The sequence below is a fragment of the Artibeus jamaicensis genome, unplaced genomic scaffold (genome assembly GCF_021234435.1).
Source record: "Artibeus jamaicensis isolate MK-2021 breed Jamaican fruit bat unplaced genomic scaffold, CSHL_Jam_final contig_2790, whole genome shotgun sequence".
Taxonomy (NCBI): domain Eukaryota; kingdom Metazoa; phylum Chordata; class Mammalia; order Chiroptera; family Phyllostomidae; genus Artibeus; species Artibeus jamaicensis.
The window spans coordinates 1,415,717-1,430,518 of NW_026521616.1; the positions used below are offsets into that span (position 1 = coordinate 1,415,717).

Below are 14,802 nucleotides of genomic sequence, written 5' to 3' on the forward strand. Positions count from 1 at the left end.
TTACCTGATTATTAATAATACCCAATGCTAAATAGAATTATAGGATACATTTTTTTCTTCTGTTTTTTTTTCTTCAGTTACAATTGACATTGAATTATTAGTTTCAGATATACAGCGTAGTGATTAAACATTTAAATAGCTTATGATCTCCCCAGTAAGTCTACCTGACACTATATATAGTTATTAAAATGTAATTAACTATATTCCACACACATTTTTCTTTTGTTGTTTATAGTCATTAAATATATATTAGTTTAAATGAAAATATTGATTGTGATCAGTTATTTGTCAGTGGACTAAGAATCCTCAGTTCAGTAGGCTCTAAAAGGAATCATCTCCTGAAAATATAAATTATTTTATTTCTAATAGCTTTCCTATCACTTATTAAATACTGACTCATTAGAAATAAAAATATTTGAAATGTAAAAAAAGTTATCTTCAAAATAAACCATACCTTATTTTTTCTTACTTTTGGCTCAGATTACAATAATTTGTTCTTATTTCGATTTTAACATAGTGTAGGGTTAAGGGCCTATTTGCTCATCACATTTTCTTTAATAGCAGAATATGTTGATTATTTCTTTTTTTTTTTTAATATTTTACTTATCTATTTTTAGAGAGAGGGGAAGGGAAGAAGAAAGAGTGGGAGAGAAACATCAATGTGTGGTTGCCTCTCGTGAGTCCCCTGCTGGGAACTGGCCTGCAACCCAGGCATGTGCCCTGACTGGGAATCGAACCGCAATACTCTGGTTCGCAGGCCCGCGCTCAATCCACTGAGCTACGCCAGCCAGGGCTGATTATTTCTTTATGGCTACATGATTTCATATTCATTTGCCCTTTATGAGCTACTCTTTTGAGCCTCTTTTAAAAGCAGATGTAGTCTAACTTTGAGAAGCCTTAATTGTTCCAAGGCAGTTTCTGAAAAGGTATAATTACTCAGGATTGTGTCCAGGACAAAAATGATATATCTCAGTTCATAACCCACTCTCATAGACTGATTGAAATTTTTAGCCCATGAAATCAATTATTATCACACTGATAAATTAATTGATCTTGACAAAATAACAGTAATCTCTTTGATATTAATACTTTTGTATGTGTAGGAATTTGCTTTATAATCACAGATATTCTTGTTATGTACATACTGATGGTACAAAGACTTGCTGTATAAACCCAGCCAAGTGAACTTGGTCAAGATTTAGAGGGTATAACCTACAACATGTTCCCATGACTGTAATGTTCCCATGACAACATGTTCCCATGACTATAGAGATTAGCAGAAGCCAAATTCTGTACTGGAACATTGGGTTTGAAAGGATTGTAAATAGGATTCACAACTTTAATAAATATCCAACAAAATGTGGTTCTATAGTTTTGCTTCCCCATGAAATGAAATTTTAGTTTTATGGGTGCACTGGTACAGAGAATTCTTTAATAATATAACTTATAGTCCTACTAATAACCTCATTTTGTTTAGGAAGTCAGATCTGTATGTTTACTTAGAATAATACTTCTCTGTTTAGAGGAAGGGACATAGAGTCTTGGTAGGGAAGTTCCCTGACAGATTTTTTTAACAGCTACCCAGGTGATTCTGCGTGTATTTGCCTGTGTAACCCCTCTCTCCTCCCTCAGCGTGCATACACATGCACCCTACTCTCAGAGCTCGTAATGTATGTGCTTTTTATTTTTATGTGTTTGAGTGTCTTACAAACCTAAGTTATAAAGAATTGGGTTGTGGTTTTTGTTTTTTTTTTAATAAGCGGAAAGGTTATTAGTCTCTGAAAAAGGTTAGTAGTCTCTGAAAAATCATTTTATGCCTAGGAAGGGTGGTTGATTTATCATTTATATTCCTCACAGTGGTGATGCTTTCTAGGTTGAAAATGTACTAGTATTAATTAGCATTCTAGGGTGTGCTTCACTTCATTGAGTGTGTTGTCAGTGCTCTCATCTTGTCCAATAAAATGCATTGTCATTTAGGTAGTTTGTGAGGTGATATTTAAAATGCTGTAGAAAAACATTGTTTTTTTTTGCTCAGTAGTTATTAATGCTGAATATTAAATACCATTCATAAGGAAAATCTCTATTGTCCCATAGTTTTATTGATTTTCTATTTAATTACCAATTCTCTTAGATCGAGTCCATCTATAATTTTGCCAAAAACTTAGTATTTATGTTGTCAAAAACCAAGAAGTGAAACATAACTACATTTTAACCCTAATTTAAATTAGCACATGATTTTTACCTGAAAGCACTTCTTCTATCTGAGGAAGGATTTAAAGGAAGGTATGTCTTACTTCATTTACCAGTTAGTCTGTGCTTTTTGAAGCTAGAAACCATCATAAATGTAGCCGTGCCAAATTAAAAGGATATACATTTTTTCTAGTGTACATTTCTCTTCCTGTCCTACTTCTTGGGTAACTCAAGGAAGAGAAGAATATGACCTACCTCCTTAAGGTCATTGCCTTGCTTGAGCATTAGAGAGGACACAGATAAAATACTTTTATTTAAATTTACCATATACCAAATGGTACATCCATGTAGTTAATTTTTATTTATTCTTAACTTAGTCATTTTTTTATGTTGCTAGGAGCTGAATGAAAACCAGAGCACTCCAAAAAAAGAAAAACAGGAGTGGCTTTCAAAGCAGAAGGAGAATATACAGCATTTCCAAGCAGAAGAAGAGGCTAACCTTCTTCGACGTCAGAGACAGTACCTAGAGCTGGAGTGCCGTCGCTTCAAGAGAAGAATGTTACTTGGACGCCATAATTTAGAACAAGATCTTGTCAGGGAGGTACGTTTGAATGATGTGAAATCAGGATCTTTTCTGAAAATATGTCAGTTAATCCCACCCTCAGGACCTTTGCATCTGTATGACCTTCTGCCTAAATCCCTCTTCTTGTATTCATGTGACTTGCTTTCTCCCTTCCTTCAAATCTCTCTTCAGATGTCTCCTCCTCAGAAATGCCTTCCCTGATCACAAAATTCTTCTCTCTCCTTTAAATATTCTTCTTTGTACTTCTCTCTCTCACATTACATGTAATTTTTTGAAGGAAGTCTCTCCAACTAGAATGGAAAGTATATGAAGTCACAGATTTTGTTCAGGCTTTTACATGCTTAGTGTCTGGCCCATAGTAGACATTTAATAAATATGAAATCCATGTTAAAAAAAGTATTTTTAAATATGAGAAAATTGGGTAAGTTATGCCTTTTGATCTACAATGGATGCCATGAAATGTGTGTTACCATTTAACTTTATTTTCACATAAAAGTTCTTAGTTTATTAATCCTCTCTTGAAAAATCTGTACAATCACCACAGATAAAGTCACTAAATAATCTCTACTTCTTCTGTTGCCAATCTCCAGCTCACATTTTGCCAGCACCAACGTTGATTGGTCTTTACAGTCCCCCTGACTTTCTTCATTGTGTCTTTGCATTGCTTTCTCTTTTTTTCTGAGGTCATCTTTTCAGATAGGCCATATCTTGCAAGTCTGTGGTCTAAATTCATTTTTCTTGGTGTAATCCAAGAAATCATCATTAAATTATAAATCATGCCAAAGCCAAAATGGGTTCTGAATCCAAACACAAAGATGACGTCTGGTGTGGTCTTATACATTTTGGCTAGTTTTTCCCGAATATCTGTCTTAGGTGTTGTTGCCTTCTCAGGGTAAAGGATGTCAGTGAACATTTGTTTCTACTGAAGTAGTCTGTTGATTGACTAACTGCGTCATTACTGTTCATGATGGCAGCTGATCTTCAAGCAGCCACCAAGGAAAACAACCAGTACATTTAATAATCATGTAATTCTTAATTAGGCAAATGTTGAGACTCTTATACCAATGAAAACAATTGTTCTCATTATTTGGGGTACTTGTAAGCATGGATTAATTTATTTCCAAAAGTGGTTTAAAATAAACTTAAAAAATAGCATAATTGTTCATATTCACTAATAATTAAATAAAGGCATATTAAAACAGTGGCATCAATTAGATAAGCACAGCTTAAAAGACTGATAACATTGCGTCTGAGTAATGTTAGCATGGGGAAATGACAGTATTGGTAAAAGTTTAAATTGATAATTATCCTTTTGCAATATAATTTGAAAAAAGCTTTCAAAATGTAATACTTGCATATATAAGAGGGGGACCCCCAAAAAAATGTCTTCTGGAGGGTAGGCTTCTTGTACAGGATTCCCCTGCTTAGGTGAGTGTTCTAGGAACCCATCTGTGTCAGTGCACCAGCTGGCATTGTTGTGAGAGGCTGCATTTGGCTTCAGTGAACTTTTTTTGAAGACTTTCAGTACCTTTGCCCACTTCATGATGGGTGATTTATGAGTGTACCTGCCTACACTATGCTTCCTGTTCAACAGTTTTTGACCAGAAATGGCATGACCCTTGTGTACCATCCTCCCTATTTACCAGATCTCGCCCCTATGGGACATTTTTTGTTTTTTCCATGAATGAAAAAAGGCCTCAAGGGAAACTTTTTACTGATATGGAAGTGGTGGAACAAAAAACAGCAGAAACACTAAAAAGCATCAATAATGACAAGTTCAAAAACTGTTCTGAGCAGTGGGGGAGAAGTCTTAAGTGTATTGCATCAAATGAAGAGTACTTTGAAGGTGACTGAAATTTAAACATGTAAGAATAAAGACACAGTTTTTTATAAGTAGTGGGGTTTTTTTGCTCCTCCCTTGTACTTTTATGCATCAAATCCATTTCTGGAAATCTATCCTAAATAAATAATAACATGGTTATCTGATGCATCATGCATATATATTCATTGAAAATTTGTTTATAAAGCAAAAAATAGAAAATTTATGGTATTGTAAAACAGAAGCTTACAATGAAATTAAAAAAAAAATACAATAGTATGTAGTGATCTGACCTGGATATATGTCCATTTATATTGTTAGGCAAAGAAAGCACATTACATGCCCATAGTGTATATTCTTACTCAATTTTTAAAACTATATTTTTCTATAATAAATACATCATGATAATGGGAAAGGTTAGAAACATTTGCAACAAACTGTTGGCCTCTGGAAAAAATGTACGGAGGCAACAGGGACAATTTGATTTCTACACTGTGTGTTGTACTCTTGTTCTTTTTAATCTGAAAGAAAGAATAATAACATTTATTGAGCATCGTACTAGATATTATTTTGAGAACTTTCCACTTACAAGCTCATTTCATCCTCAAATCTATGAAATAGGTATATATTATCTGTCTTGAGAAGTGATAAAACTGAAGCACAGAGAGTCTAAATAACTAACCTAAGGACTGGGAGCCCTCTTGAAATATAAAATTAAGAAACAATTAATGAAGGAAAGACATTAAGCCTCTTCAGCTAGGTTTGATATCTTATTGCATAAAATAGTATTAATGAATAATAAATGGATAGAACAAGGAAATTTGTTTTACTAATTACCTATCTACTACAGTAAAAAAAAGATCTGTATGTGCTGATCTGAACTGCATATATGTCCATTATATTGTTAGGTGAAGAAAGCATATTGTATACCTATAGTGTATATTGCTATTCAGTTTTTAAAACTATATGTTTTTCTTTAATAGACATGTCATGATAAGCATGGGGAGAAAGGTTGGGAAACGTTTGCAACAAACTGTTGGCCTCTGGAGAAGGGGTTTGCAGAGGCAAAAGGGACAAGTTGGACTTTTACATTGTGTGTGTGTATGTGAGTGTGTTCCTATGCAGCCATTATTGAACCAGATTTTTGCATCTCTTTCCTGGTTATTCTGTTTTTTAGGATGTTTTTCTGGTATTACATAGCAGTAAATTATACTTTTTGTCTTTGCTATATGGATTAGGAGTTAAATAAAAGGCAGACCCAAAAGGACTTAGAGCATGCCATGCTACTGCGACAGCATGAGTCCATGCAAGAACTGGAGTTTCGCCACCTCAACACAATTCAGAAGATGCGCTGTGAGCTGATCAGATTGCAACATCAAACTGAGCTCACTAACCAGCTGGAATATAATAAGCGAAGAGAACGAGAACTAAGGCGCAAGCATGTCATGGAGGTTCGACAACAGCCTAAGAGCCTGAAGGTACCTTTAGTTTAAGCCTCTTGACAGGGAAAAGAGATAAAAGGCATCCACGTAAACAGTAACCGTCTAAGACAGATGTCTGTCATAAAGAAATTGAATAATCTTTTCATTTTGAACATGTTTGGTTTTAATTTGGAGTGTCTGTAGCTGCATGTAGCTACATACTCTTTTTAAATATATTTCTCACTGAGTACTCAAAAATAGCCAAAACTTTTAAGTTCCATAAATAAGATTCAAAATTCTTATTTTAAATGTACCCAAATGTTCATTTCTGATATTACCTGTCAACATGTTAACCTGTGGGCTTCTCTCTGTCAGTTTTGGAATCTTATTTGCTCTAAATGGGATTTGTATCCAAAAAAGACAGTAAGTTCCTAATCAGTACAGGTGCCAGTGAATGAGAAATGCCTCTGCCTTCACTGTCTATGCTTATCTGAAGAGGAATAGTGGAATTGTCACAGAACTTTACAGTTTGTACTCATATTTGCTTTAAATAGAGGAATTCGTTTGTGTGGTAGGAAATTTGAAAGATACCAAAGTGTACTGTACTACATAAAGTTAATTTCCCCCCTTGTCTCTCCAGCCACCTGACCCACCAAACCCCTTCTCCAACATCAGCCAGACTTAACAATTCCAAGAAATTTTCAAGTTTTATAACTTGTAATAAATATTTGAAGGAGTACAGTCAGATGAATCTTAATAAACTGAAACCACCACTTTATAGGCTGACATCTATATTAGTACCTCAGTTAGTCTGAACATACCTGTACACTTCAAACTTTTATTTACATCTAGTAAGGTCCAGGTCCCACAATATGTTTTTAAAGACCTTACCTCTTTTTAAAACTATTTGGTAATTAAACTATAACCTGTTCCTTGGTCTAAACTGAATAATTGTGCTGGAGTGCAATTCATTCATGGAGGTCATTTGTGTCAAAATCTTGAAGCTACGCCACACCCAGTGGTATCCCCAGTTCCCACCCAATTCCATTTAAACAAGCTATCTTGAACAAAAGATAGAAGCAGAGCTGTTTTACCCTTTCCTGGGAACCCTAGTCAAATTGTACTTTGCTGTGTCTTCAAAATAGCTAATTATAACATCATTAACAATGTAGCTTATGTTGACTTTCGTTAGTCATTGCTTAGAAAAATTGGAATTCCTAATGATTTTTCAGATTTATTTTGTGTTTTTACTGGAGAGGCATATACTCTTTAGCTATAGATTTTTAAAACAACATTTCTATGAAATTAATTATGATTTTAAAGTTATCAGTGCCCAGAAGTAAACCACACTGAAAGCTTACTAGTTTTTATAGTCATAGCATAAATTTTATATGACAGCATTTCTCTGGGATAGAGAATATTTCTCTGTTCAATATTTAACCCTTCCTGTTTCCTGTTGCTGCAGCCTTTTTTCGTTTGACAGCTTGTAAACACTAGGCTGATTTTCAGATATTATACAGAAATTAAGAAAATAATGATTACATTCACAGTCAGTCTTTGAATAGAATGCCTCCTTCTGGTGACACACGAGCTCAAGAATTCCCATAAAGAAATTGTTCTGCTAGTTTAGTAGGAAAGAAAATCACCAAGTTCCTCTTAGTTTTGTATATCTATCTACTTGTTCAAAACAGACTATATTTTAACACCAATTACCTTGTTTTTGTTTGTCTAAGTATTTAGTTGCCTTTTTCAAAGACTTTATTTTTATTTTTTAGATTTTATTTAGTTTTAGAGAATGGGGAAGGGTGAAAGAGAGGGAGAGAAACATCAGTGATAGAGAGAAATATCTACTGGTTGCCTCTCGCACACCCCAAAGCAGGACTCACCTGCAACCCAGGCATGCGCCCTGACCAGGAATTAGGAATCAGACGGGCAGCCTTTCAGTTCATGGGACAGTGCCCAACCTACTGAGCCATACCACTCAGGACTCCAAGATTTACAAAAGGGCTAGGGTACCTTCACCTTGAACACTTCCGTGAGTTGAGTAGGATTTATGGGGGTTGGGGTACTGTCTGCGGAATGGTTTGGGTAAACACCTATTGCCCGTTCTGCTGTTTTTTCACCTGCCATCCAAATGGTGCTTTGTCAGTGTTATATGAGTAGAAATCACTATAACTTAAGATTTAAGTTCATCTTGTTTTCACTGAGTCAAACATGGAGGGATATAGTTTATTCTTGGTATAGGTATTACCATTCTTATTGAAAATGTATCTATGCGAGATGTATGAGGTCTGCCCAGAAGGTGTCCAGCCATGGAATATGAAAAATTAGAGATATTTATTGAAGAAGTTACAAGAAACATTGTACATAAGACAAAGGCACCTCAGTCCCCCTCAAAATAGGCACCTTGGGGCCTCACACAGTTCTCCCAATCACCATCAGCTGTCCTGTCCTATTTTCCTGAATCTCACTGATGGTCTGAAATCTCTTCCCTTTCAAAGATGGTTTTAGTTTGGGGAAAATCCAGAAGTCATAGGGCACCATATCTGGGCTGTAGTGGGCGCTGAGTCACCTGGGTGATTCAATGTTTCACCAAAAAACTCTGCACGAGACATGATGCATGAGCAAGCACATTTTCAAGCTGCCAATCACCAGTTGCCCATAGCAGTGCCCTTCTGAATCATCCATATAGTTTCTGCAGAGGAATGTTCAAGCTAAACACAAATTTAATGCAGATTTGTTGCTCTACTCACCCAGTCATTTTGAATGTGATGGCCACACAGTACACAGGCTCATTGTTCACACATGCACATTTCAGTCCACTCTCCTGGGCTGCCAGGTGACACTGATGTTGAGCAAACCATTCTCCTTATATTAACAAAATGGACATACCTCATATGTAACCTGTTGTAATCATTTCGCAATATATATAAATCAAACCGTCATGCTCTGTACCTAAATTTGTTCAGTGATATATGTCAGTTTTTCATTTTTTTCAGGGAGTTGTTTTTCTCATTAGGCTAGTGATGCACAATTTTCTTGGTACAATATTTAAAAAATAAAAATTTAAAAGAATGGAGGCTGTTAAACAGAGGCAGGAAGGTATGTCTAAATTCCATTGTTCCATTCCTAGCTAACTTGAAAGAATTTTTTAGCCAGGGACAGTATTTAAGAGCAATGCTGTTAACAGCATAGCTAAACCAAGATTTTTCTCTTTGTAGCTAGACATTTCTTCATCCTTCACAGAATAAAGATATATGAGTATGACCTAGTGCCTCAGTTAGAATAAAATATGGGAAGGTTATATTTGATGTTGTAGTATAGGGGAGGGCAAAAACTACTTCCTGATAAGGTTATTACTTTGGTCATATATGCATTTCTTGCACATTGTATCAAACAGTATGTGGCAGTATTTGTATTAGGTAAAATAATTTCACCTATAGATTTTTGCCTTATTGTAGTAAATGAATATTTTCTCACTTGTGGGATTGATCAATAATATACCTTATAGAAGTATATTTCATCATATTAAATTTTTTTAAAACCTGAGTTCATAGAATGCCTAACCTGTGGTTAACCAAAAACTAAAGGCAAAACTTCTGCATCTCTGAACTTAGATTATTTTATCTCAGAAATGTTTATGTAATTCCTGTTTATCATCACCCTGAGAATGCTTTCTCCTCCTTTGCCTCATAATTTTTTTTTGACTTTTGAAAGATTAGTTAACTGACTTTCAAGTTTTTGCTTGTCGTGTTAAAGAGTGAACTGTTATATGATGTGTATCTACCTAGTTTGTTCCCTTAGGAAAAGACCAATTATAATAACAATATTAGTTATTAATACCCTATTTTGATGGGGTCTGTCATAGAGTGTGTAGTTAGAGTTGAGATTGTCATGAAAAGAAATTGGAGCAAAGTGTCTCAGATAAGAACAGCATACATATGCTTACATTCAATCCTTGAGATCTGATAAAATATTGTCTGTACTTTTATATCTGCTACACTTACTGCATGAGAAGAAACGTAATTTTCTGTCATTTGTATACATCATAGTAATCAAAACTAATTTTAATGTTTACTTCAGTTGCTAAACTTACTAGTAAGGTAATAAGTAGTAAAAGGCAAAAGATTTATACAATCTGAAGAGAAGCCAGAGTATATATAAGGTAATATGTAGTATTGCTTGAAGTCCTGTGATAAATGAGGTTGTTGGTATTATAATGATTTAAATTAGAGTTTTTGTTATTAAAATGTATAGAGTTCAGTGATTTGACCCATTAGCCAAGTGCAAAAGTACCTGCAACCTGATAATCTCACCTCCCTTTTATTTCCTCTCCCTTTCTTCTAGTTAGCCTTTGTTTTCATGGAAGCATAAGGTATTCCAAATGCCATGTGCTAAAAATTATATACATTTATTTTTGCTTTTCTAGTCTAAAGAACTCCAAATAAAAAAGCAGTTTCAGGACACCTGCAAAATCCAAACCAGACAGTACAAAGCATTAAGAAATCACCTACTGGAGACTACACCAAAGAGTGAGCACAAAGCTGTTCTGAAACGGCTCAAGGAAGAGCAGACCCGGAAGTTAGCCATCTTGGCTGAGCAGTATGACCACAGCATTAATGAAATGCTGTCCACACAAGCCGTGAGTTTGTTTTATTTAGGCACAACAATTAGTAGCCCCATCCTTTTACCACCTGAATAAAATCCCAGCAATTAAAATATTAGTTGGAAGTGATAGCTCTCCTGCATCTTGGAAAATGGTGGTGCTCCATATTCTTCTGGCTCTCAACATTGCTAGGAAGCAGGCATGATGTATACAGAATTCTCTGTATACTCCATTTAGACATGAAGTTCTAAATAGGCTCTTTGCTGATACCTCCTAGGCAAATGTTTAGTGCATATCCCACAAGCTTATCAAGATTAGAGCAGCAGCTTTATTAAGGAGTGGGCCACCCTGGCTGGTGTAGCTCAGTGGATTGAGCACGGGCCTGTGAAGCAAAGGGTTGCTGGTTCAATTCCTAGTCAGGACACATTCCTGGGTTGCAGGCCAGGTCTCCAATGCGGGCCATTTGAAAGGCAGCCACACATTGTTGTTTCTCTCCCTCTCTTTCTCCCTCCCTTCTTCTCTCTCTAAAAAATAAACTATTTAAAAACAAAAGAAGTGGGCAAAAAGTAGTACTGTATTGGGAATGCAGATGGTCACATTTTTAAAATATTTTATTGATTTATTTCTAGAGAGAGGGGAAGGAAAGGAGAAAGAGAGGGAGAGAAACATCAATGTGTAGTTGCCTCTCATGTAGCCCCCACTGGGCCCCTGGCCTGCAACCCAGGCATGTGCCCTGACTGGGAATCGAACCAGCGACCCTTTGTTTCACAGGCCCGTTCTCAGTCCACTGAGCTACACCAGCCAGGGCCAGATGGTCACATTTGAGTGCTAATATAAAATATTTTTAATATAAGTTTTGTAAACTATTTTTAAAAGAGCCAGATAGTAGATATTTTAGGCTTTGTGGGCCAGGAGACAAAATTGAACATATTATATGGGTACTTGAGTATATAGCCATTTAAAATGTAACCTTTTCAAAATGTAAAGACCATTCTTAACTAGTAGACTTACACACACACGCACGCATGCACACGCACGCACCTTTTGGCCCATAGGCTATAGTTGGCTTTGTCCCTATTCTGTGGTTATTTCCATTCGAGAGAAGAAATCCAGAGTCTTTTTCTTTTTTAGAGTCTTTTTTATTCTATTGATTTGAGAAAGGGACAGAGACAGACATAGATTTGGTTTTCCACTTACTGATACATTCATTGGTTCATTCTTGTATGTGCCCTGACCACGGTCACTTTCACATATCAGAACAACGCTTACCAATGGAGCTACCTGGCTGGCGCAAGAAATTCAGAGTCTTACATCACTAAGTGTCTGAATTTTTCTTAAGAAAAATACAGTTATTTTTGAAGTAGCTTATGATAGCTTTATCTTCATAATGCTATCATTGGTTACTGTGCCTTCCTTTTTCAGAGATAGTTTAAGATAGAAGAGAAAACAATTGTATATCCTACAGAAGAATAGCCTGTCTTCTTTCACACTTTTTTCCACAAGTCATGAACAGATAGCTCACAGTAGAATATATGTTTTCTTTCTCTCAGCTACGCTTGGATGAAGCACAGGAAGCAGAGTGCCAGGTTTTGAAGATGCAGCTGCAGCAGGAACTGGAGCTGTTAAATGCATATCAGAGCAAAATCAAGATGCAAGCTGAGGCACAACATGATCGGGAGCTTCGGGAGCTTGAACAGAGGGTCTCCCTCCGCAGGGCACTCTTAGAACAAAAGGTATAAGTAATAGAAGGAAGGTAATTGTGCTAGTGTTTGCTTTCTTCTTGAAGCATTTTATAAAGATATTGACAGAGTTGGCATTAGACTATTTTTACAGTATCATATTTTCTTTTTAATTTGGTCATTTTTTCTTTTTTGAAAAAGTATTGATTCAATAATGAACCTTATAATTTATGAGTTCTAAACATTAAGGGACTATAATTAAGTATAATTGCTAGAGGACAGATATGAATTATGTGAAGACAATTGAATTCTGAGAGAGTAGCTTTGGCTCCATGTTCTCACTTCTTTTATGTATGTAGCTCTCCCTAAAGAGATTGCAGAAAAACGTGTAGAGTGAAGAAAATAAATTTAGCAATTGCATGGAAGAGGCAGGGACAAAGGATCAGGAATATATACTTTATTCATACATCCTGGACCTGGAACTGTACAGATTGGTGGAATATTACTAGGGAACAGAAGATAAAATCAGTTCCACATTGGTGAAAAGTCAGGCTGAAAATGTTACTTTTAGATGTACCTTTATTTATTGTTTTTTTACTTATGCTTTGTCAGATATATTAGAGAATAGAACTAGAATCATAAAATTCATTTCTGTCCTTTAAGGAACTTAAAGGGTGTGTGTGTGTGTGTGTGTGTGTGTGTGTGTGTGTGTGTGTGTGTGTGTGTGTTGGATAAGGGCACTGGGCAAAAGATTTTGAGTGATAAAAAGAGGAAAGGAATTGGTTATAAGAAGTAGTAGATTATCAATTGTATCCATGATTCAGAGGTATGTTCTAGAATTCCTGAGCTATAATTTCCCAGTAGTTGACATAGTCTTAAGTCCATTGGTCCATTAAGTTAATGGTCTTGCCTATTAAAAGTTGTCAGTGATTTTCAGCTCATAGATTTTCTGTTGTTTCCTGTAGTTCTTCTGATAAGAATATATTCTTTAAAACGTCCACCTAAGTAAGGTGTTACTATTTCTCTGCCACATCTGTCTTTAATATTGGCTTCTTGAGAGGTACTTACCTCTAAAAATTATCTCAATCAATGTTCCTCATTCAAGTTGGAAAGATTAAAACATAAATTTTGAGAAAAATCTAATTCGTCTAATGTACAGAAGTTATAAATCTGATTCCAACTTTTCATATTTAAAATACAGTACAAAGTTCTGTTTTTTATGCTTCAAAATTACCACCAAAAAGAAAACTTCCTATAGTATTTGAGGAATAATGTTGTGGAAATATTAGTACTATTATATTTGTATTTTTAGCTCCACCTAGTGGTTCAGAATTAAACAGTGCTAATTAATCATTTCAATATATGAAGCAAAGCCTACGTGTTCTACAAAGTCTAGTAAAATGCGAGTATAAAACTGATACAGGTCTGGCCAAGATGGAAGTGTAAGTAGGTAATACTTTGCGTCCTCGCACACCCAAAAGAACAGCAACAAAAATAAAAGGCAACCAGACTGCCAGAAAATTGAACTATATGGAAATCTGACAACCAAAGAGTTAAAGGGGAAACATTCATCCACATTGGTAGCAGGGGTGGAGACAGGCAGCCGGGTAGAGAGGACGCACAGCAAGGCAGCTGGAGGAACAGGTGGACAGAGTGTTGGCTGGAGGACTGGGTTGTCCCACATTTGCATGTGGACAAACCAGAAGGAACAGCTGGGGAGCAAGACAGACTATGCAACCCAGGGTTCCAGTGTGGGTAAAGAAAGCCTCAAAAACCTCTGAGTGTAAAAGCCTGTGAGGATTGAGGCAGCGGGAGAAACTCCCAGCCTCACAGGAGAGTTTGTTGTGGAGACCCACCCACCAGAAGGGCCCAATTTGCTTGTGGGTAGTGGAGGAAGTGAGTGAAAGCCAGCTGAGAGCCCTGCAAGGGGCATTGTTCCCTGTCTGTGGACTTCTCCTCCACATACAGCTCCATAATGCAGCAACATGGGTTGCCCAGCTCTCGTGAATTCCTAAGGCTTCTCTTATGATGTAACAGGTATGCTGAGACAGAAATATGGCCCAAATGAAAGGACAGACCAAAACTCCAGAGGAAGAACTAAGCAGCGAAGAGATACCCACCCTATCAGATGCAGAGTTCAAAATACTAGTAATCTGTATGCCCACAGAAATGGTTGGATATGGTCACAAAATAGAGGAAGAAGTGAAGGCTATGTAAACTGAAATAAAGGAGAATGTACAGGGAGCCAATGGTGAAGAGAAGGAAACTGGGGCTCAAATCAGTGGTTTGGAGCAGAAGAAAGAAAGAAACATTCAACCAGAACAGAATGAAGAAACTAGAATTTAAGAAAAATGAGGAGAGGCTTAGGAACATCTGGGACAATTGTAAAGGTTCTAACATCCAAATCATAGGGAGACATTTAATTTTTTTAAAGATCTTATTTACTTTTAGAGAGAAGAGAGGGAGGGGGAGAGAGAAGCATCGATGTATTAGAGATACTCGGA

The 14,802-nt window shown here is 36.2% G+C and overlaps 1 protein-coding gene across 5 annotated transcripts in view; it reads left to right on the top strand.

Annotated features, from left to right (window-relative positions):
- TAOK1 (TAO kinase 1) overlaps positions 1-14,802 on the top strand; it is a 155,836-nt gene that overhangs the window by 127,982 nt on the left and 13,052 nt on the right. For all 5 annotated transcript variants that reach the window (XM_053662773.1, XM_037162886.2, XM_053662776.1 and 2 more), the window contains 4 exons: positions 2,588-2,791; positions 5,831-6,070; positions 10,443-10,655; positions 12,170-12,352. In XM_053662773.1, coding sequence (XP_053518748.1) covers positions 2,588-2,791; positions 5,831-6,070; positions 10,443-10,655; positions 12,170-12,352 — 840 coding nt within the window. The remainder of the gene's footprint in view (positions 1-2,587; positions 2,792-5,830; positions 6,071-10,442; positions 10,656-12,169; positions 12,353-14,802) is intronic.